Here is a 24,719-nt window from a genome sequence, read left to right as displayed (position 1 = left end):
AAAACAACTCTATCGTATTAATCATAAGCAAAACATTAGATAGATAGACTTTATTTGTCATTGCTACAGTACAGGTACCAAACAACGAAATTTAGGAGGGGAGGCTTTGATTGATTGAAAACTTTATTAGAAGATTTGCAGAAGTAGGTACATGAAAGTACATATTACATACAAGGTCAACTAACAGGATAAAAACCCAAGAAAGCCACTGGCTTATTTCAATTGGGGTCCTTGATTCTCAATTCATCGTTACATGTAAGACCGACAAAACAAACTAGTACTATCTACAAGATAATACAGACAAATAACTATTATTATCTACAAGATAAAAATACATCCATCATGGGAAGAACAATACTCCCCTGGTGTTTAGGAAAGGAAAAAGAAACACATTTTAGAAAAAGCATAGATGCATAAAATCACAAGAAGGTAAGGAGCTGGTTTACATCAATAGAGGCTATGTACACAATCCACTGTACTATACTGCACAGAGTCAACTAGGGTTGTCATATTTCACAAGAAAGTATTTTTTCACATTATTTTAAAGTGTCACAGTTTGCAGGCTTGAAAATGTACATGTTACTGCATTGTTTTATTCAACTTTGTAAATAAATAACACATCATTTGTCGACATGCAACGCACTCATTGCGCACAACATATTTACTAAATAACTAATGTAACGCGTTTGCTCCATTGATTACATTAAAATATTGTTGGTGAAGGTGCTGGCAGAAATGCATAAATATAATGATCTAAGACTATCTATGTGTACATCTTTGTAAAAGGGCTACTGTGTGTTCTGTACTCTGCTGGTTGGTTAGGAATTTACCTATAATATACCACAAAAAACACTAAATGTAATCTGGAAGATGCGGGCATCGATCCCCGGTCCGATCTCTATTTCGGACACCCGCGACTGTCCACTGGCCGGCAAGCAAGACCTCTACCATGTGAGCTAAACACCCCGGTGTCCCCATCACATAACATAGACAGCACTTCATTCTATGTATACAAACATTATTGTACTATGTCAAGACTTATCGTGGCTAAAATCAAATTTACAATGCAAATAAAAAAAAATAACACCACACAGGCATTAATAAACACCTAATGGATCAGATTATGTAAAAAACTCAATATTGACAAAAATGGAGATAGAACCTTATAATTCTAACGTCACGCAATGTCAATGGGTTGGACACATGTGTTGTTGACATAGCTACACACACATTCCCCCTGTGTCTCTCTGTGTGTCTGTGTGGCTCAAGTCAGCGGAGGGTGGACGTTTCTCGACGACGGGGTGCGTGTGGGGAAAACGGTGTGAAAGAAGGGCCGTTTCTTTGGGATGTGGTTCTCAGAGTCGCCTGCTGCTGCGGTGTTCGCCGCACACCCCCTCTTCTTACAGGAGCCGGGGGCGTCAGACACACAGGGGCCTGAGGACGGCAGGGGGGGACGACCGGCCTGGGCCTGAGACAGGCTCTCAGCGTTCTTCTTCAGCTCCAGCTTCACCAGCAGCAGGCCGTTCTGGAGCTCCACCAGGGTCTGGTCCTGAGGGCAGGACAGGGGGGGCGGGAGGAGCGATCAGGGTTAGAGAGGAACGGGAGGGAGTGAAGGAGAAAAAGGAGTGGAGGGAGGAGGAGGTAAAGTGCAGCTTGTTAAACCACTTAATTTAGTTTTACACCTGACAGTGGGTTGAGTACCAGGTAGTGAGAGGAGAGGGAGACAGGGAAATTAATGAACATAATAAAAAACATAATAACCCAGATAATGGTCCAATGAAGAACACTTTACACTTTTGGTTGGGGGATAAACCATAGGCATGGGGGGACTACTAATTCCACTACTGTGTGAAACTACTTTGGTTACAATTAGGGTTGTAAAATTCAGTAAGTTTGGGATAGGTTTGAAAATATATACGCATGCACACAATGACAACAGATCCTTACATTCCTACCCCACGCGGTACCGTGGGAGTCAGTCCCCACCCTTTCGTGGCCTAGAGAAGGTCAGCATTCTTTAAGAGGCGTACCTGTTTGGCAAGTGTTACATCCGCGGCCGTTAGGGCATGACGCAGCCTCTCAGCGTCTGTGTTACGACAGCACGCTCTCTCTCCAGTCTGCAGGTCCAGACCCAGTCTCTGCAGGTCCAGGCGCAGCTGGCGCAGGTTCTGCAGGAGACGGATACAAAACAGAGACACAGCTTAGAACCGCGCCCGTATCGTCTGTGGCAGGAGAGCTTGTCTGGGTGAGGTGTGAGAGGAGGCCTGGTTCCTGCTGTACGGGTACACACCCTTTGGGTTTCCTCCAGCTTGCGGTCAGCGGCGGTGGTGAGGGTGCTGGCGGGACCTGGCGGGGCCAGAAGACCCTGGAGGCTCCGCAGCTCTGGGAAAGGAGAACAAATAAATGATAAAATTAAAAACAGGGTTCCCACACCTTCTGAAACATCAAATTCAAGCCCCTTTCAAGGACTTTCAAGACTCTATTCCCTCAAATTCAAGAACCCAACACGGCATAGTTTGACACAGATCTAGTTGACGAGTAAAACATTTTTGAATATATATATATATAAAATAAAAAAAATGGCCCTAAGCACTTTCAATGACCCATGTCCCCAAGCACTTTCAATGACCCATGTCCCCCTGAATACATTATAAAATTAAAAATGTAATTAAATTAAATAAAAATAAAAATATACCAAATACACACTGACTCATTCATTCATTCTGAGTCAGTCAGAAACGTTTTTTTTTCTGTTCTTCACCAGGTGCAAAAAGCAGGGTCTATATTTCTCGTGACTCGTAAAGGTAGTCCCGTTTTTACCTTGTGTTTTCTCCAGAGGCTCAGTGCGACATTCGTCGAGCTCAAAACGCAGCCTGCTCTGCTCTCTCACGGAGAACGAGGCCAAGCGCTTGGAGCGACGGACTACCAGGGGCGGCATTATGGGGGTGGGGTCTACCTGGTCCTTCGCCTCCAGGGCGGCGGTTAGAACCTCGATCCACTCATCCCGCTCCTAGGAGAGGAGGGAAGGTAGAAGAGAATTGAACAATTAACCATCTGCAGCACCGGTAGTCATGCCATCTAAAACACAGATCTGATCATCTCACACAACCCCCCCCCCCCCCCCCCGCCGGCCCTCTTTGTAGAACTCTCCCTCGGCATGTGAAGACAGCCATAACACACCTCTATCTCATGGCTGTAGTATCTCTTTAGGCTTTTCTGCAGGTTGCTGATCTGGCCCTCCACCCTCTTCTCCATCAGAGCTCTCTCCGTCTCCAGGGTCTCACTGTTAGAGGGAACGTACCGGGTTACAACTCAAGCACTGACCGAAACAGTCAACTGCAATACTAAAAAGAGCACCACACCCTATTTTTTTTATTTTTTTTTGTTAAGAAAAATAAAAAATGTCTGTACCTGAAATCGTTCTCCATGCGGGAGATGACCTCCATCATCTCACAGACCACCTGCTCCCTCACGTCAGCCTCCAGCGCCTCCTTCTCCTCCCTCTGGCGCTGCACCTCTCCCTTCAACACGTCGATGGCCCGCAGCAGCGCCTGAACACAGAGGAGGGCAGAAGTCAGTCACTTCCACCCTACTACACCCCCACACCAACACCCACATCCACACCCCCACACACGAGGAGGAAACGGGAGAGAACAGACCTCTGAATCAAACATGGTGATGTCCCCCTCTTCGTCGCTTTCGCCCTCTTCCTCCAGCAGAGTGCTGTCGTTGGAGTGCGGGGCCGACTCACGCAGCAGGGACAGGATGTAGGCCACCCGGGTCTTAGTGGTCGGCTCGTGGACCAGCTGAGAGACCGAAACACAAGTCACAGTTACACGCAGACAGACAGACGGACAACTCCATCTTGAGATCAGGTCTGCAGGACAGGCGAGGGTGAGGCGGCGGGTGTGTTTACCTGAGTGGCGATGGCAGAGAACTTGAGCGCTTGCAGGGTCTCGTCGTAGGTGGAGGCGCACGAGTTGATGTTGACCACCATGCTGGAGTGCCCGCGGCCGCAGAAGTAGCCCTGGAGGACGCGCGTCAGTTTGCTTTCCCTGAAAGGTACCACCTGGGGGGGCCGCGACCTGCAGGACAGAGGAGGGGGAGCTCAGGAACCCAGCTGACTTGAACCCACAACACTGACAGGAATTTACATGTTTATGTTTGTCATAATGTGTGTGTGTGTGTGTGTGTACCTGTTGTTTGTCATAATGTGTGTGTGTGTGTGTGTGTGTTTGATTGATTGATTGAAAACTTTATTAGAAGATTTGCAGAAGTAGGTACATGAAAGTACATATTACATACAAGGTCAACTAAAAGGATAAAAACCCAAGAAAGCCACTGGCTTATTTCAATTGGGGTCCTTGATTCTCAATTCATCGTTACATGTAAGACCGACAAAAACAAACTAGTACTATCTACAAGATAATACAGACAAATAACTATTACTATCTACAAGATAAAAATACATCCATCATGGGAAGAACAATACAACAAAACATCAGGTATGTACAGCGGGTAGGACAGGTGGGGACATACACCACAGGTGGGGGCGGGGGACAAAACACAAAGTATGTACAGTGGGTAGTTCGGGTCTTTTAATCTGATTTTTGATTTAGAGGGTCCAGTTACGGATTGCAGCCTCCTGTAAATGTTTTTTGAGAGTGGTTTTGAAGGTGGGCAGTGTTTTGCACTCCTTTAAGATTATAGGAAGGGCGTTCCACATTTTTACTGCATAGTTTGCAAACGAGTTTAACCCCTTGTTTGTGGTGCAACGCGGTTGGACGTGGTTCGTGGAGCTTCCTCTGGTGTTGTATGTGTGGACGTTGTTCACTTTTTGGAAGTATGTTGACAGGTACTTGGGTGTCTTTGTGGTGTAGCGTATCTTGAAGACCAGGCCCAGTGCAAGCTGCTGCACTCTGTCAACTACTCGTAGCCAATCAAGGCTCAAAAAATGAGCAGCGGTTAGATGTGTCCTAGGGTTGAGTGAGTGAGTGTGTGTGTGTGAGTGAGTGAGTGTGTGTGTGTGTGTACCTGTTGTTCTGGTTGTGCCTCAGGGCAGCGATGCAGCGTCCCAAGGTGTGGAGGGAGGTGTTGATGTTGCTGGCCTCCTTCAGCCTCTCTCCGTTGCGTTGGTCTTTGCAGCGCTCTGAGCCGGCCAGGTCACACACAGCCAGCCTGGGCAGGGAGGACAGGGAGGAGGACGCCAGGTTACACACACACAATGACACCAGTGAGGATTGATTAAAGAGAGAGAAAGAGAGAGAGAGAGAGAAAGCCTAGAGAGGCCTGGGGGAGACGTACTCGCTGATGCGCGTGGCCTGGCCCACATCACCGCCTGGGTGGACGTGCAGGACACGGAGGGAGAAGATGCTGTGGCTGTAGGGGGGGAGAGGAAGTCCCGTTAACGTTACAGCTCACAAAGAAAATAGAAGTTATTTTCTTAATTATTATTTAGGTTTTGCATGAAAGAGACAAATCTATGTTTCGTAAAGAAGGGGGAACTTTTGGGGAGAACTGAGGTGCTTTTTGTGTTGGGTGTGTACCTGCGGCTGGAGTTGTGGTTGAGGTGAGTGCTGGCGAAGCTCTGGTTGCGTCTGCCGGCCCTCAGGACGCGCCACGCCTCCTCCGCGCTGCGAACCTGGATCCAGGTGAGGTCTGTGACAGATGGGGGAAACAGTCACACACCCACTTGTGAATTCATGTAAAGAATTCTACTTTATCAAAGACAATATAAAGCAATAGATATAATATATTATGATATTGCAATTACAGAATTTAATTTAATTATTCTGTATATTAGAGATATATTAGAGATATATTATATATATATGGTTAGGTGCTAGGGGTAGGGTTAGACATGCCAGCATGTACCAAGTCGACGTAGCACCTAACTCTAACCCTAGTTTTCCCACATGTACCGTATTCCCACATGTACCGTAACATATATATATACACACACTATTTACTAGAAACAGTAATATTATCAGAAGCATGTGTAGTGTTAGTGAATGCATGTCTGAGTGTTACCCTTCACGTAAGGGTTCCCCTGCTTGTCGTCGCTCATCCTCAGGGTGGCTCTCTTCTTGTGCATCATGGAGGGCGGAGCCTCCAGCAGGTCATACAGGAACTCGTTGTAGATCTCGTAGAAGGACACCCACAGAGAGAACTGCACCCCCTCCGCCAGGTCCTCCCCTCCGCTGTGGGACAGGCTGTCTGGCTCCAGGCACACGCTGTCAGTATCTGTTGGGAGGCACAGGAGACACAGGTCATGTAGAGGAGAGTCTGACCAGCACTTCAGCAACCCCACCCCCCCTGCAGGCTTCTTATCCAAAGAGGCTTCTTATCACTGACAATGTCAATACAGTATGAATATGTGTACAACTCAAGACTTATCTTCAGACAGCCCAAAAAGCGTCTCTGAAACAGAGATCTGAGATGTTATTGTTGGGATATTTACCCTCCAGCTGGGTGGAAGCAGGGCTGGTTATGGAGGTTCCGACCCCGCTGTCCCAGGTACTGGTGCCGCCTCGCATACGAGAGCTTTGGGACTCCTCCTGGATTTGAAACATGGGGAGAGGTGCGTTATGGCGTTGCTATCACCTTCATTAACAGGGATGCAAACTGGTGATGGCCCAAAAAGGTGACAAATTATTATATATTATTTGCCTGAAAACAAAGAACATTTATGAAAATTGTTGACCTATTTTGAGGTTAAAAAAAACGGCTAAAAGGTGAAGTTTGCACCCCTGATCTAAGAGAATAAAAAGAAAAAGTGAATAGCACTTTTTCTTCTAGTCAGCGGTTCCTCCACGCCTTCCTCCTCCTCACCTCCTTCAGCAGAGAGTCTCTACGGAGCGTCTCGATCCTGACCTCGCCGGCGCTCAGCTGTCTCACGTCCTGGCAGAGGACGGGCTTCAGGTCCATGGCCGCGTAGAGGCGGCCCTGCAGCTTCCTGAACACAGACGACAGCGCCCGGGGCAGGAGGCCCGCGTCACGGCCCACTCCTGCCAGGGAGAAGAAGTCGAGTGATATCAGTGAGTCGGGAATCTTAATACGTTGATTTACCATGAACGCACAAGATAAAGCTCGCTAAACTCGTATCGATACAAAGTATACTGTTAAGTGTCGACAGAAGCCAATCTCACCCTGAATAGTGTAGGTCTTCCCAGAGTTTGTGACCCCGTACGTGTAGAGGAGGCGGCTCTCTCCACGAAGCACGTCTCGCACCATCTCCTTCATGGTGCTCTCAAAAAAGTCCTGCTGGGTGGTCTCCGGTCCAAAGATCTAGAGGTGGACATGTAATAATACATTAGACTTATATAGCGCTTTTCTAGACACTCAAAGACATTTTACAAACTGAAAAGATTGAGTAGTAAAATAAAAAGAAACAAAAATAAAAGAAAGTATAGGGGTCTAATTAGGGTTGGGTACCGAAAATCGGTACCGGTAGGTACCGGTTACTTTACATTCGGTATGTACCCGTACCGAATCGCAAAGGAGATGTCGGTGCCTCATTTCGGTACTTTTCTATCTCGCTCCGGTGTCAACTGGTGACTCGTGACGTCACATCGCCTGTTAAATTTCCACTCAGTGAAAGCAGCGAGTACGGAAGGATAACGAGAAGGTTGCTAATAGCAACTTCCGCTAGCGGGTTGGCATAACGCGACGCTCGACTTATGGGTGCGTTCCGTAAACTCGTTCTGGAATTCTGATCACCACTCGTGGAATGCATCTGTCCAATCAAATGACTTGCTCCCCTTATGACGTCGGGCCCAGTGTGCGCTGCGAGGCTCTCAGAGCGAGTTTAGAACGATAGGGTTTAGAACGATAGGCACCCCAAGGCTCAGGAGTTTTATTTTCATTTATTTTAATTTGAGTGTATATTTAACTAATATATATTGTGCCTCAGCAATAAAAAAGTGAAAAGCTGTTTAATGTTGTCGACCGTGTTATTATTATTATATATATATATATATATATATATATATGTCATTTAAAAAAATCTAAAGTACCGAATTAAGTACCGTTTTGGTACCGGTACCGTTTTTAAAGTATCGGTTAGGTACCGGTACCGGATAAAACCTAAACGGTACCCAACCCTAGGTCTAATACATTTTTAGATTACTAAATCTAAATCCAGGTGTCTTTGTAGGACAATCTACTCTGTATACGGCAAGTATATCTAGATTTCGTGCGGAGAAGCGGCGAAAACAAGCAACGCCAGCGTCCTCTCTCGACCGGCATTTTTGGAAAAGTGAAAAGGCTTACGAGTATGATCAATGTAATGTTAGCTAGCTACCTCTAAACATGGATTTGGCTGGGCATACATTTATTAATTTGAAGTGGTAAACAGTTTGGCGTGTAGAGACATGTAGAGACCGAACCACGCCTGGATGAACTTAGATTCACCTCTCAAGATGGGTGATGCTGTGTGCGTGTTTACCTGTGAGAAGCTGAACTTGTGCATGCTTTGGGAGATTCCCCTCTCTGCACTCTTCATGGTCTGGGAATCCTTGGGGGCTTTAAGCATCACGGTCTCTTTGTTTTCGATACACACACAACCCTAAAGGAACAGAGGGAAGAAGACGCCTGCTTTACAAGTCCTTGTACCGTTGACAATGAGAACCAGAGGTAGGCCTAACTGTTGTGCAGACCTTACCTGTTCCTCTCTCCTGTCCTTCTCTCCCTCAGTGAGCGGACGGATGCGCAGGTACACCCTCATTTTGTCAGTGTTCCCCTCGTCACCGCTGCCTTGTCTAACCACTCCAGTCTTCGCAACAGCTTTCTGAAAATGGGGAGGGAAACAACGCACATCTGTGACAATGGGATCGACATAACTATAACGCTATACCCTTAATGTAATTGGTAGAAATCAGCTGTATATTCAGAGTACAAACGCATCACTGTGTTTGGGGGTCGTGTCACTAAGCAAACAGTTTGTGAAATGGCTGACTCAATGACCTAAGAGGAAAATAATGTAAGAGACATTGAGTTTAATAATTAAGGTCTATTGTGAAAGACGACCCCACATCATTCTGTGACAAATCAGTATGATCATGTATGATCATAAATGACAACAGCAGAGCATTCACAAGAATAATAAAAGGCTGGTTCAACACGACCCTCCCACTCAGTCTCAGCATGTGTTTATTTATGTTTCCTGTAAACCCCATTGTGTTGTATTTGTGTATGAAATGTACTATACATGTGTTGTGGCCTTTTGAGTTTTATCTAAACTCTAAGTTATACTACATAAACCTCAAATATCTGGAGTGCATACTTTGATCATTTGATCACCACATCTACACACATATCCCATCTACTTACCTCCATCACGGATATCCGAGGGTCCAACCCGGGGGAGATGATCGAGATCTCGGGCAAGGTGACTCCATTACGTCCCAGCCCTGCCAGGCCCCCGATGTCTGCCGCCGTGGACTCAAACACGGCCATGCCCTCCTCGTCGTCTGAGAGGAGCCCGCATGGAGACGCCAGACACACCGCCATGATAACTCTCCTGTCTGGAGAATTGAGATAACAGTTCTGTTCAGGCAATATCTGTTGGTTTTTAACCATTAAATCTTCGGTTTTGCATTGAGTTTGACCATGCATATAACACAACAAGCTTTTGACGATCGATCGACAAGAGATTACAAACAGTCGAGCAGAATAACTGGTTTGTTTCGCTAGCTAGCCATCGCCAAATAAATCAAATGATTCATTACGTTAAGTTTTGCGCGTAGCTAAGTCTGTTAATGAAGTAAATAAGCGTGTTTAACTAGCTAAAGCTGCTTTAGTTGCCATACTGCCCACATATTTACTAAATAACAAAGAAACTGCCGAGATAAAAATGTCCTTCAACTTACCTCGCTCGAAAGGTGAAAGTGGGTAACTGTGAGTTACCTCTCACTTATCCGATTAGATTCCAATCTTCTGCTTAATAATATCTTACAGTCTTACTTTTTGTTTGTACTTATATGACCTTATCTATCTATCAATTCGCCATAAAAGAGAATCCAGTTTACTAGCTCGCTTAAATTAGCAACAACCACCTGCATAAACACACTGCTCGACGATTTCTGCTTCGGCACTTTGTTGTTCCGCAAAAGGACCAAACAATTCAAACATCGCGCTTCACGCGCAGTACCGGGTCGACGCCTCCAGGAAGCAGCCAATAGGAAGCTCCCTGGCTACAGACATTAGGCTTCGGCTCTCTGATTGGTTACCATTTTTTGAGTGTATTTATTTTGTATTTGTTTTATATATTTATTAGTAGGCTGTGCCTTGTACATCATGTGTATATGAGTACTGTATTACGTTATGGGTAAAACAACTCTATCGTATTAATCATAAGCAAAAGAAACAATTACTGCATTGTTTTATTCAACTTTGTAAATAAATAACACATCATTTGTCGACATGCAACGCACTCATTGCGCACAACATATTTACTAAATAACTAATGTAACGCGTTTGCTCCATTGATTACATTAAAATATTGTTGGTGAAGGTGCTGGCAGAAATGCATAAATATAATGATCTAAGACTATCTATGTGTACATCTTTGTAAAAGGGCTACTGTGTGTTCTGTACTCTGCTGGTTGGTTAGGAATTTACCTATAATATACCACAAAAAACACTAAATGTAATCTGGAAGATGCGGGCATCGATCCCCGGTCCGATCTCTATTTCGGACACCCGCGACTGTCCACTGGCCGGCAAGCAAGACCTCTACCATGTGAGCTAAACACCCCGGTGTCCCCATCACATAACATAGACAGCACTTCATTCTATGTATACAAACATTATTGTACTATGTCAAGACTTATCGTGGCTAAAATCACATTTACAATGCATACTTTTTTTTTAACCAATCGTGAGCTTAGACTTCTAAGGTTCTATCTCTGTTTAGAAGAAGGTTCTATCTCCGTTTAGAATGAGAAGGTTCTATCTCCGTTTCGGGCAGTTCAGAGATATTGAGCGTCAACGTTTTTACATTCCAGCATTATGTTTTGTGAGATGGAACCTTTGTATTTTATTAATTACTAACTCAAAAATGTCAACATTTAAAAAATAACACCACACAGGCATTAATAAACACCTAATGGATCAGATTATGTAAAAAAACTCAATATTGACAAAAATGGAGATAGAACCTTATAATTCTAACGTCACGCAATGTCAATGGGTTGGACACATGTGTTGTTGACATAGCTACACACACATTCCCCCTGTGTCTCTCTGTGTGTCTGTGTGGCTCGAAGTCAGCGGAGGGTGGAGTATCAGTGTGATCATGACAAGAAGATGGCGAGCGGGGTTGGAAGTGAGTAAAATGAGCCAGTTGTCACATTATTTTGATGCTATGCGTTGACATCCGGGGAGTGCATGAACAAGTTGCACGCTATGTCAAGTTTGATCGCTTTTAGTGCATGCATTATTGCGAATCAGGACTGTAAGTATCAACGCATGCATGCATGAGAGCTCTGCCTATGAATGAATGGCTCATGTGATAGCGAGCTAGCTGGCTAGCTACTGTACCTACGTTCCTTATCTGACAACCAGTTGGGCAGCTAAGCTAAACCAGCTTGCAAAACAGTGATCAAGAGCTGCTACTAGATGATCAAATGTTTCTCGTGACTTGCGAAGATTCCTAGATGCACTATTTGCTCCTGAGACAAGGCAAATTATACACCCCTTCCATGCTCAGATTTGCAATTAATCAATGTTAGTAGCTCAACCTCGGTAGGCCAGTTATTACAATATAGAGAGAGATTCTGACATGACAAAGTTATTGACTGTGTAGGCTTGGACTTAATCGACCATGAAAATCAATGATTTGATTTATGATTAGTCATGTATAGGGTATTTGAAAAACATCATAAGTGGGCGTTTCCACATGTCCCCTCCCTTCCCCCTCCCCTCCCCCAACTCCACCACACATCTGCAGAACACAAGATGCTCTCCATCGGGCCAACGGAGCCATGGTCAGTGAGGGAGAAGCTGTGCTTGGCCACTTCTGTCATGAAGAGCGGGGACCAGAACTGGTAATACCATAGGTTACCCTACCATGGCTCTCAGTTCTCCCTGCAACCCACTGTCATGCGGTGGGATCACTAAGAATGTTCCACTTAAAATGGAATATGAATTTGAATACTGTATTATCAACACCCACAGGGTTTCTGTCAGTAGAGCCATCAAGCCATTCGCAGAGCCAGGACGACCGCCCGACTGGTTTTCACAAAAGGTAGGGCAGGCTGCAGTAAGACCATTCAAATGCAAATTGGTTACACAACCAGAAAGTGATTTGTATTTGGTGCCCATGATGGGGCATGTGAAGACAAATGTATGACACTGTCTCTCTCTCTCTATCTCTGTCTTACCCAGCACTGTGCCTCCCAGTACTCTGAGCTCCTGGAGACGACAGAGACCCCAAAGTGAGCACCACAGTGACTGTCATTCTCCTTTCTCTGTGTGGCTGGATCTGATTCTATCTATATGATCCTATGCTGAGTTCACTGAATATTATAGCTGGTATATATGTTACGGTACATGTGGGAAAACTAGGGTTAGGGTTAGGTGCTACGTCGACTTGGTACATGCTGGCACGTCTAACCCTAACCATAACCATAACCCTACCCCTAACCCTAACCCTAGCACCCTAGCACCTAACCCTAACCCTAGTTTTCCCACATGTACCGTGTTCCCACATGTACCGTAACATATATATCTGTCATCCTCAGACGGAAGCGTGGTGAGAAAGGTGAGGTGGTGGAGACGGTGGAGGATGTGATCGTCCGGAGGCTGACAGCAGAGAGGATTGAGGAGCTGAAGAGGCTGATCAAAGACACACAGGAGAAGCACAGGTACAGGGACTGTTACACAGTCATTCACTCCATCTGTTTTCCACAACGACAAACTTTGAACTCAAACAGACCTGAATAATAAGTAGGGTAATAGTAGGGTAATAGTAGGGTAATAGTAGGGTAATAGTAGGGTAATAGTAGGGTAATAGTCGGGTAATAGTAGGGTAATAGTAGGGTAATAGTAGGGTAATAGTTGGGTAATAGCAGGGTAGGATAAAAACGTCATTGTTTCATTATTTCATACCATAGGTGTTTTTGTTTACCGCATTTTACATTTACATTTTTGGCATTTAGTAGATGCCTTTATTCAAATTCGATTTACAACAAATACATTTGTCTAAGTAAGTGAATCATCTATCCATCAGTCATCGCAAGAAGAAGTAATCGATGCTAGGGTCAGGGGCCATTGGCCATACTGCTAGGAGAAGCAGTATTTTTTATTTTACTGCCACTTGATTGACCACACTCTCACGTCAGTGGTGATCTGTTGCCTTCACAGGAAGCTGAAGAGAGAGGCAGAGTTGATCCAGGCAGGACACCTGGACCCTAAACTAGAGGAGCTATGGGGAGAGGTTGTACTGTAAGAGACACCTGTCTGTCTGCCTTTCAGTTACTACATTTGTCTGTTTGGATGTATATAATCTTGCAGAGTCAGACAGTGTATACACTCTGAATATTGCATGTAAGCAAAGTCTGGCATGTGAGACGTGTCTGGCGTATGTTCTTCTGTTGCCCTACATGGCCTCTTCTCTGGAGGGGCCAGAATGAGTGTTCTGTTTTCTGGAGGGGGCGGCTGTGGCTCAGGGGGTAGAGCCGGCGTCTAATGAGGTCGGCGGTTCGGTGGTCCGAATCCCGGCCCGGCCACGCGTCGAGGTGTCCTCGAGCGACACACTGAACTCCTAATCGCTCCAGGGTCGCCATCTATGGCAGACCCCCTTGCCTAGAGCATGAAAATACATTTAGTTGTACTCAAAAATGCAATGACAAAGGTTGAACCTTCCTTCCTTTCTCTGGAGGGGCAGAATGAATGTTCTGTTGTTTTCTGTCCGTCAGGGAGAAGAAACAGGAGGAGGAGGAGGCCGAGGCGAAAAGAAAGGCCACCGATACAGCCTATCAGGGTACTCGCGCCTCAATCACCTGCCTTGTATTCTGTTTCTCCAATGATTCAATGAGCCAGTAGGGTATTTTGAATTGAGAAAAAACGAAAAAAGCAACATGCTGTGCCATGATTTAGATTGAGGAGGTTAAAGTGAAGTAAGGGATCCATTGTAGTGTGATTGGTAAACTTAGACCAGTCTCACCCCCGCCGCCCCACCCCCCTTCCAGCCAGACAGGCGGTGAAGAACACCCCTAAACGAGTACCCAGTGTGACCGTGCGCTCTCCCTCGGGGTGCGGCTCGCCAAGCCTGGAGTTCTCCCAGGGGGACACACTCCAGAGCACGCCTGAGGACCCCAGCGCCTCAGTGACTGTGAGTCCCTGTCACCTCAAAGGGGGGAATGGGGCAGGGGTAGGGGCACCTTAGAGAGTTGATTGGAGTTCAGTGAACACATTCTAGATTTGGTGTGAAATGTCGGTGCTACCACCCCCAACACAATGCCCCTCTCCTCTCCTCTCCTCTCCTCTCCTCTCCTCTCCTCTCCTCTCCTCTCCTCTCCTCTCCTCTCCTCTCTTCTCCTCTCCTCTCCTCTCCTCTCCTCTCCTCTCCTCTCCTCTCCTCTCCTCTCCTCTTCTCTCCTCTCCTCTCCTCTCCTCTTCTCTCCTCTCCTCTCCTCTCCTCTCCTCTCTTCTCTTCTCCGCTCTTCTCCTCTCCTCTCCTCTCCTCTCCTCTCCTCTCCTCTCCTCTCTTCTCCTCTCCTCTCCTCTCCTCTCCTCTCCTCTCCTCTCCTCTCCTCTCCTCTCCCCTCCTCTCCTCTCCTCTCCTCTCCTCTCCTCTCCTCTCCTCTCCTCTCCTCTCATCAGGCCCAAGGAGCAGCAGGGTTCATGCCCCTGACTGAAGCCTCTTGGTCAGGTGCTGGAGAGGTGGGCCTGGGGACTCTTCTGGAAGACTCCCCGCAAAAGAAGATCTTGGGCCAGAAAGCCACGCCGCCGCCATCCCCCCTCCTCTCTGAGCTACTGAAGAAAGGCAGTCTTCTGCCCACAAGCCCCAGACTGGTAAGTCTGGAAGCCACTTTGTGGTCTTTACCCCTGGCACATAGAGAGGTGGAAACACAGACAGACAGATGAACCACTCAGATGAACACTTCTTGTTTTTACCCTGTTCTGTGTTTGTCTCTCAGGTCGGAGAGGGTGACCTGCTCACCGGTCATATGACCGGAGCACATGACCTGCAGCTCACAGCTTCCTCTCTGCCTACCTCCCAAGCGACAGGTACACAGATACACACCAAAACAAACGGACACACTCTCACACTCTACTTTGGCATCAACACATTATCCAGGTAGACAGAAAGCTTTGCTTGTAGAATGTTTGCTTGCAAATGTGTGTGACGTCTGTGTTTGGTGTTTGGACTAGTCTATTGCTGACATATTAGTGTTGCTTAGCGTCGCTGTATGAGTGAGAGGTGTACAAGCACGCCTCTAGGTAAGGTAGTATTGTAGTGTTCTATTAGTTTGTATCTCCTGGCCACCTCAATGCCTCGCCCGCACTCTCTGTGTGCCGTTTGTGTGTGTGTGTGTGTGTGTGTGTGTGTGTCCGCGTGTGCGTGTTGCGTCAGGTGCCCCCACGCTGTCTCGTCTGCTGGAGGCTGGCCCCGCCCAGTTTTCGGCCCAGATGGGCTCCTTGGCGAGTGCAGACTCCGCCTCCTCCACTGTCCACCACACCGCTGCTGTTGCTGCTACACCCCCCACTATGGACCCCCCCGCCACCCTCCACACAGGTCTCTCCCCCCTCCCCCCCCCCCTCTCTGTCTCTGCTCTCATCCTGTACACGGCCCCACATCCGTCTACCTCCTTGTCGTCCTGTCACCCTCTCACCAGCATCTTAGTTTGTGTTGTTATCGCAGCACTCTGTTGTGGTCATAGCTCCATGTGCTCCAATCTGGCAACCAGTTCTTCAGACTTCAGACTTGGCATCCCATCTCACCTCACCTCGGAAATCAACATAGCGAAAGTAAGAAAGTACTTAGTTGACACACTTTTAGGTGACGACGCGTTTCCCGTTTGCAGGAGGGGGTGAGATGGGGCCATCCATGCACCCGGGGTGCCATGCTGCAGCTGGGGGGGGGGAGGTGTCGTCGCTGGGGGAGGAGGACCTGGTGACAGTCTCCTACATGGGGGACGAGCTGGACCTGGAGACAGTGGGGGACATCATCGCCATCATAGAGGACAAGGTGATTCTCTCACCCCCCTAAACTTAACGCGTTCCTTTCCGTTCCCACATTGCGATACTGAACATGATACGAACTGAAAATTGGAAATGTAAATTGAACATACTGTGTAGTGCATCCCACCTTGGTAGTCTGATATGTATGTAAAACAATACATTATTGAGAGTAATACAGTGGATAATTCAGCGGATAATCCCCCCCCCCCCATTCCAAGAACCCTCCCCCACATGCCCGTAGACACACGCCTGTAGAATGCTTGTTGTGCATCGTCTTAACTCTTTTCTGAACTATTTTGCAGTGAGTTGTTGCCTAAGCTAGTTTGCGACATTGCAGAAAATGGAAGAAAACCTGAAGGAAAAAAACTGAATTCTGTTTAGCCAGAATTGTGTTCTATACATTAACCACTAACCATTTTAGTCATTTTAGTTGTTTAGTCGTAGTAGTTTTATGACAACATCCCATATTGGACTGGTTTGACGCGTGACGAGGCGTTACTCGTTTCCAATAAGTGTCCGTCCCTTTGTAAGCTACGTTCACTGGGCTTTCCGGAACTTTCCAAAACGCCTGGACGTCTCAACGAGGTTAGGCTGAAGGTGACAGGCATGTGACGTGTTCCTGTCCACCTACAGGAAGACGAGAACGTGGAGACTCTGGACGCGGCGGCCGTGGAGGCGGCTCTGTCCCTGTGTGAGGACACGGGCCACACCCTCTCCGGCCCCTGGGAGGAGGCGGGACCTTTCAAGACCCCAGAGTCGGACACCGCCCCCCCTACAGGAGCCTCACACCTCCCCTCCTCCCTCCACGGTAGCCAGGAGGGGCGGAGGGACGCGTCGTCGGAGTTACAGGCCGGGAACTCGGGTCTCCTGGCCTCTGCGTGTGACCCCCACGACAGCTGTCTCTCCTCGTATCCCCTGGGCATCAGCGGCCTTCCTCCCTCCTTCTCCTCCTCCTCCTCCTCCTGCTGCTCGTCCGTACTGCTGGAGCACAGCCAGGCGGCCGGGGCGCGGCTACTTCCTGAAGCCACGGGCAGGACCGCGGCCCGGGAGGGAAGCCCCCCCTCTCCCCGCGCCTCCGTTAAGTGTGAGAGCGAAGATTGGACGCAGGAAGGAGCTGACACGCCCCGCACAAGTAGGGGCACGTGCGCACACGCAGGCACGCACTCACGCACACATCCACATTTTAAATGCTTTATTTATGTTCACTTAAATGTACGATATCTAAAGGACATAAATACTATCAGTGCATTTTTGACATTATGAAAACAGTCACAAGAGTTAACAGTAGTGCTGAGCCAACAACTAGTTATGCCTACACATAGGATGTTATTCACACCATGATAACAGTGGATTGACACACACCCACACACACACACACACGCACCTGCACACATACAGTGCACCCGGCGTTTTCTGCCCTCTCTCTCTGCATGACTATGTGTCTCTCTCTCTCTCTCTCTCTCTCTCTCTCTCTCTCTCTCTCTCTCTCTCTCTCGCTCTCTCTCAGACTCAGTGTCAGAGGACGGCCGCGTGACAGGAAGGCGCTCCCAGGTACACCTCACCGCTCAGCGAGGAGAGAACAAACTTGATGCCTGTAATTGTTGTGTTCTATCCCAGAATGCCCCTGCCAGAGACCCCGCAGTTTTTTCCTGCGCCGTCAACGTTCACCCCCGTCTCATTCCTGTCTTTTTTTTTTCCCGACTTCCACAGGAGGCGACGGCGGAGGAGGAGGGGGGGATGGCGAGCGAAGGGGAAGAGGGGAGCCCCTCGGAGACCAAGGAGGGGCTCGAGGGGGACGGGACGGAAGAGGGCGGGGGGGAGGAAGAGGGGGACGGGGCGGAGGAGGGAGGGGGCGACGAGGAGGGGGACGGGGGGGAGCCCTACCTGTCGGAGGCGGAGGCGGAGGGGGAGGGGGAGGGGGAGCTGGAGCCCCCGGCCAGCGAGAGCGAGGACGGCTACAGCCTGCGCACGGCCTCCTCCTCCCTGCAGCTGCACACCACCGCTGACTCCATCCCCAGCAGCCCCGCCTCCTCACAGTTGTGAGTGGACACACACACACACACACAGGCGTGTACACACACACACACACACACACACACACACACACGCACAACACACACAGACACACACACACACACACACACACATACACACAAGCATGTACACACACACACACACACAGGCGTGTACACACACACACACACACAGACACACACACAGGCGTGTACACACACACACACAGACACACACATACACACGCACAAGCGTGTACACACACACGCGCGCGCACGCACACACATTTTAATCATTTATTTATGTCCACATAGAGACAAGTATACAGGGACACAAATACTGAAGGCACAGATGGGATGCATTCACAAACAGACATGGACAATGTCTTTCACATACAACAGGACAAGACTCACGGGTACAAGTAACACCGTCTCCGCCATATATGGCGGCTGCCAATAATCGCAGAGACAGAGCAATACTTGCTGAGCCTTTTTGCTTCTCCCTTGGACATTCCCAGCAGACGTAGTCCTCTGACAACCAATCTGTGCACATGTCCAAGGCTGCCAAATATAAAGACTAATAGCGTACACCTATAGCCTAGCTCTGAGATGGTATCTACAAGCTGCTGGTATTTCATGACCTTAGTCATGAAGGCTTCCTCTAGGCTTATATCAAAGGTGCACGCTACCTCTAATACAGACACCTCTCTGGACTCTTCATCAACAAGAATAACATCTGGTGTGTTAGCAGACAACTGTGAAAAGTGACATTGGTCATTACAGAAATTGAACATAGATGCATTGACACAAGCATGTGTGTATACATTTTCACCGTGACTGGGAAGTGGAGTGATATGTCCTTTACTATAAGGCTCACAATTCTGTCATGACGTGCTATATACATTCCTTTGTAAACATAACAGCCATTCAAGATATGTGATAGTGTTTCTGTAACCTGTTCTGTGGTGTGGTGCAAGCAATGAGGAACCTGAGTGGAAGGAAACCAAATAGAGAGGTTGAGTCTGGTAGGAAGGACTTGTAATCTGGCCTTGGTTGTGAATATGACAATGTCCTCATCGAGTGCAGTGTTTTTTAGAAAAGAGTGGGAAACAGAGTGATCAGCTGTGGGAAGACATGCCAGTTTTCCCTGGAGTTTCAGACCAGTCCAGTGTTGTTGTTGTTGATGTTGATGAAGGTCCATGAGAGTCCGTCTGGCCCCTCTAGATGTTAGCTGGTGGCTCTGTCCAGCAAAGGAGGCTGTTGCCCTGACCTGTGTGAGAGGGTCAGATATACAGTTCTCTGAGACCCGAACAGTCTCAGCGTCAGACCGCACCCACTCCAGGGACACCCCGGCTCGGACACAGAGGTCATTCAGGTCTGGCCAATCAGACCAAACTCCAAAACCAGCGGAATGAGTGTCCAATTTTCCGCTGGGTTTCCTCTTGAACCCAAGGAAGTGGGGCTCCACCCCCCTGGCAACTGGGACCTTCCTTCTCCTCAGGTCCAGGAACATGGAGGAGCGGGCCAGCTCCCTGACGTCCTTGTCGTCGTTGTTAAGCATCCTGAGAAGATGGGAAATTCTCATGCTGGTGTAGATCCATTCTACATTGGGGACCCCTAGCCCTCCCTCCCACTGGGGATGAAAGATGATGTCATGGGTGCTGTGTGAATTGAGTCCAAGCCACCTGCGCACTACGCTCACAGTCTTGTTGTTCATTTCACACAGCACTTTCTGGGGGATGTGGACATTGGAGAAGAGGTGCTGAACTTTGGACAGGGCCACCTGCCTGATGGCTTCTAACTTCATAGTTAGTGGCAGAGGACAACTGTCTATCAAGTCCAGCCTGGAAGTGAACTCAGTCAGGATGTTATTGACTTGCTCCTTCCACTCTCCTGCGATGTTAATTTTATGTCCAAGATATGTCTCATGAAGAGAATTTACACGAATGGGCTGTGTTGCTAAAGAGAACACAGGGGGTGTGTCTGTTTTTGAGTGGTACCACCTGTTCCCCCCACTCCGCCTCTCATACAGGACAGCACATTTGCTGGCTTTGACCTCCAGGCCAGACCATTCCAAAAAACGATCCGTCCTGCAGAGCATGTTCTTGATGACGCTCTCCTCCCTGGAGGCCAGCACACACACACACACACACACACACACACACACACACACACACACACACACTCACGCACACACACCACTGTAAACATTCCTCTATCCTGGATTAACTCCCCCCTTCCTTTCGTTTCTCTGTCTGTCTGTCTGTCTGTCTGTGACTCTCCTGCTCAGCTCCATGTGCAGTGAGGACCAAGAGGCCATCCAAGCTCAGAAGATCTGGAAGAAAGCCATCATGCTGGTGTGGCGGGCAGCAGCCAATCACAGGTCAGGACTTCACACTCACACCTCTGTCTGATAAGTCATTGGTCTGCACCATGACCAGACCACCTGTCCTGTCATCTAAACAGTTGAAGGACACCTTTGTGATTTTGATGTTCCAGCTTTTGAAATGGGTGTGTTTACGGTCCCCTGCTGCAGGTATGCCAACGTGTTCTTGCAGCCTGTGACAGATGACATCGCCCCAGGGTACCACAGTATAGTGCACAGGTGAGCATTTGGGGGGGGGGGGGCAGGTGACTTTACCTCTGGGTTGGTGTGGTCTGGGTTTGATCTGTCTGTCCAAATCATGTCTCTTTCCTACAGCCTGTGCTCCTAGTCCTTAGCCATTAGCTCACACCTCTCTCTCTCTCTCTCTCTCTCTCTCTCTCTCTCTCAAACAATCTAACGTTCTTCTGTCTGTCTGTCTGTCCCCGTCCCCGTCCCCCCATCTCTCTCCTCATCCCTGCCCCCCCTCCAGGCCCATGGACCTGTCCACCGTCAAGAAGCACATTGAGACGGGCCTGATCCGCACCACGGCCGAGTTCCAGCGGGACATCATGCTGATGTTCCAGAACGCCATCATGTACAACAGCTCCGACCACGACGTGTTCCACATGGCCCTGGAGATGCAGCGGGACGTCCTGGAGCAGATCCAGCAGTTCCTGGCCACGCAGCTCATCATGCAGACCTCCGAGTCGGGCATCAGCGCCAAGAGCCTGAGGGGCCGGGAGAGCACCCGCAAACACGACCCCTCCGACAAGGTGCCTTGACTGGGACAGGGGGACGACGAGGCCACACGGGACAATTGGGGGGGGGACAGGGTACCATGGTGGGACAGGGTACTATGGGGAGACAGGGTACTATGGAGAGACAGGGTACTATGGAGAGACAGGGTAAATGGTAAATGGTAAATGGACTGCACTTATAGCGCCTTTTTTGCTGCTCCAAAGCGCTTTACAACGGCCTCTCATTCACACACACATTCACACACCAATGGCGGCAAGCTGCCATGCACTGGGAGCAATTTTGGGAGCAATTTTGGGGTTCAGTGTCTTGCCCAAGGACACTTCGACATGTGGCCAGCCGGGGCTCAACCCGCTGATCTGCCAAACTTGTGATCATTACACGGCGACTCTACCTCCTGCGCCACAGCAGGGTACTATGGAGAAACAGGGTACTATGGGGCTAAGGCCAGGGGGGGGGGGGGGAGGAGAGAAACATGGAGGGCCCAGGGGGGGGGGCGTGGGAGAGAGGAAAGGGAAGTGAGGAAAAAAGAATGGAGAGGAGTTTACTGCTCAGTGGGCACCTGATCAGCTAGAGGAGGATGGGTCCACCATGGAGGCTGGTTCCTCTCAAGGTTTCTTCCTACCAATAGGGTTTCTCTTGCCACTCTCTACTGGAGAGTTTTTTCTACTTGGCTTGTTTTTTTTTGGGGGGGGGGGGGCGGGGCCTATGTTTGGGTGTTTGCATTATTTGTATTGTATTAAGTGTTTCTATTATTTGTATCCTTCTTGTTGTAAAGCACTTTGAGACAATTGTCTTTGTAAAAAGTTCTCTACAAATAAATGTGATTGATTGAGAGGACAGGATCGGGAAAGGAGAGGGTGATTTGGGGTTTGACAAGCATGTCAGGGTACTAAATAGGGGCCATGGAAAGAATCAATTCTGAGTGTAGTAGAGCATGGAGGATACTGTATGTATGCTATGGGAAAGTCGGTCACACCTAACTGCAGAATGTCAACAAATTATTTTCGCAGGCAGTTATGATTCACTGTTATGATTGCTAGCAAGCTAATTAAGCTAATTGAGGGCCAATTCCAGTAATGACTCAAGTAACCTTACCTACAAGCTTAGTAAACCTTGGGCCAAGTCATAACACGTTTACTGTTTGTTAGCGACTGCTCAGATTGACTTTTTTGAACTGTGATAATCTGTCTCCAAAAATGACGAGTGTCTCCAGTTTTGTTTACGTTCTGCAGTTTGTGACGCACAGACTTTCGTATGTGTGATACTGCAGTAAGACATGCAGAGGGAGGGAAGGAAACAAGGTGGCAGCAACAACACACTCCCCTACTACATGTTGTGTGAGGACACGTGCACGTCAGTCACGTGCACGTCAGTCACGTGCACGTCAGTCACATGCACGTCAGTCACCTTGTTCTCCTGATGCATCGTCATGTGCTGTTCATTTTCATTCATCTCTCCACTGACATTTTGTGTCTGTCACAATTCTCCATTCTGAGTTCTTGTTGTCATTGATAGAGACTGTAGTCTTGGTTACGCTTCACAGGCTTGAGTCAGTGGTCCATTACAGAGAGACCGACAAGCCAACGGACAAAAGAAACAAGACCTATGGTTTCTGACACTGCAAACACGGAAAAAAACAAACGATCAGACACATTGAACTACACCCGCACTTGACAATAAAGTGACACTAAGGGCTCTATTTTAACGGTGTGACAACCTTAGCACAAACGCTGGCGGTGGCACTAAGGGGGTGTGGCGGAAATATTAGCGCTGTTTTCAAGACCAGAATTGTTCAATGTACCTCATGGTATTTGCCCTGTCATGAGTCACGCCTCTAGAACCGCTACTCCCCTGGCCTGAGCGGGTGAGACAGAGCTCCAGCGCTGAGGTCATATCACACCAACACACACACACACACACACACACTGATTGTTGTCATGTTCTCATGTCCTTCTCTTCCTTCTTTATTCACTCTGTTTCCTTCATCCTCTCATGACCTGTGTGTGTGTGTGTCTGTGTGTGTGTGTGCGTTTGTGTGTGTGCGTGTGTTTTACCATACATCTGAGTGTTGTAGCCATGGTTTCTCCAGCTCTGGTCCATCCCCTCCTGTAGGTGGGAGAGGGGGAATGGTTTGGAATGTTAAGTGTTATTGTGTAGGGAGGGACTGATTCACCAATCACATTGGTCATTCCTTTGATATACAATATTATAAGACTTCTCTTTTTGCATAATAATGATAATAATTTATCAACTTGCCTAATTGAACAGTTGGTCTGTAACTTTTGATCCAGCAAACATTCAAATTGAAACACTGCTGTAGTTATGTGAAGGAGCTGGGACTGTTCCTTGACCTGTGAACATAAGGATCTGTACCTGATGCTCTGAGACAGATATTTGTATTGTATAGCGATATATTAAGTATCTATGTGAAATGATCCTTGTACCCCTTGTTTGTGATGGGTGGGTTGCTGTCTTTCTCTCCCTGTGTGTGTGTGTGTGTGTCCGTGCGTGCGTGCAAACTCCCTTTCTGCTCTTCTGTCCTTGCTCTGTTTCCCTCTCTCTGACTCTCTTTTGTCCTCTTACAGGACAGTGTTCCAATGGCCTCTCCAGCCTTCCTTCTCTCTCTCTTTGTAAGTACTCAATCTAAAGACCTGCAGGACTTTCTCTTTTTTCTCTTTTCTCCCTCTCTCTCTCTCACACACTCACATAAAAAAATATCACTCCTATGCACATGCAGGCATTATCCAAGACAAAAACACAACTTGACACATATACAACTGCGCATTCAGATCTTTCGACACCTTTCACCACAACTCGTCAGTGGAAATAATTGTTTAATATTTATCTTGTCATTTTAGAACACCAAGTATGATGGTTAGTTGTCCAGGGTAGAGGATTGAGAAAATGTTGTCCATAATGAGAGTTCATGCACAGTTCTTCATGCACAGTTGTTCCAGATCGAAGAGATTGCTCTAGGCACATTTGAGACACTCAATTCCAGGCCATAAAAGCTATCAGGTGGTGATGTGTCTTGTTCCTCCCCCTCTGCGCCTTTACAGGATGGCGGCACCAGAGGGCGCCGTTGTGCCATAGAAGCCGACCTCAGGATGAAGAAATGAGCAGGGACTGTACCCGAGTACCCGATGATGCTGGAACATCTGATTGATACTCTCCACGGTCATACCCCCAATTGATTAACATAACGGAGGACAGCACAGTTGGGGTCAAATCTATTTAATTTTCCTGTCAGTTCAATTGGACATGGACATCTTGCTCGGGAGTGCAATGTAATCCCTGACCTGCAATTTTCGATGAGAGACCACAACACTGAGAAGAATTTCTCCCTAAGACCGCCGGGGTCTGGAATAGTTCCCTCTCATAATGTGAACAAGCGT

At 48.0% G+C, this 24,719-nt stretch overlaps 2 protein-coding genes across 2 annotated transcripts; one reads left to right on the top strand and one right to left on the bottom strand.

The window, feature by feature from the left end:
• Window positions 1–1,264: 1,264 nt before the first annotated feature.
• LOC308174913 (kinesin-like protein KIF20A) lies at window positions 1,265–9,510 on the bottom strand (the record flags this gene model as incomplete). The annotated part of the gene is made up of 18 exons (XM_080550025.1): window positions 1,265–1,549; window positions 2,031–2,168; window positions 2,291–2,382; window positions 2,821–3,010; window positions 3,181–3,283; window positions 3,412–3,551; window positions 3,660–3,806; window positions 3,917–4,085; window positions 5,035–5,178; window positions 5,305–5,379; window positions 5,547–5,658; window positions 6,031–6,243; window positions 6,461–6,557; window positions 6,832–7,007; window positions 7,149–7,287; window positions 8,447–8,566; window positions 8,663–8,788; window positions 9,331–9,510. 18 exons carry the CDS (start codon window positions 9,508–9,510, stop codon window positions 1,265–1,267), a joined length of 2,646 nt encoding a protein of 881 aa, XP_080406151.1.
• A 1,150-nt stretch (window positions 9,511–10,660) lies between these two features.
• brd8a (bromodomain containing 8a) lies at window positions 10,661–24,443 on the top strand (the record flags this gene model as incomplete). Its single annotated transcript, XM_080550024.1, has 17 exons — window positions 10,661–10,741; window positions 12,388–12,437; window positions 12,744–12,866; window positions 13,366–13,446; window positions 13,920–13,984; window positions 14,193–14,335; window positions 14,827–15,018; window positions 15,144–15,234; window positions 15,581–15,742; window positions 16,032–16,195; window positions 16,822–17,320; window positions 17,696–17,739; window positions 18,082–18,227; window positions 20,491–20,583; window positions 20,737–20,805; window positions 21,056–21,338; window positions 24,384–24,443. 17 exons carry the CDS (start codon window positions 10,661–10,663, stop codon window positions 24,441–24,443), a joined length of 2,346 nt encoding a protein of 781 aa, XP_080406150.1.
• Window positions 24,444–24,719: the final 276 nt, after the last annotated feature.

This window comes from Nansenia antarctica (genome assembly GCF_963989245.1).
Source record: "Nansenia antarctica genome assembly, chromosome: 20".
In the NCBI taxonomy this organism is placed as follows: Eukaryota; Metazoa; Chordata; class Actinopteri; order Argentiniformes; family Microstomatidae; genus Nansenia; species Nansenia antarctica.
This window is presented reverse-complemented; position numbering and strand designations above follow the sequence as displayed.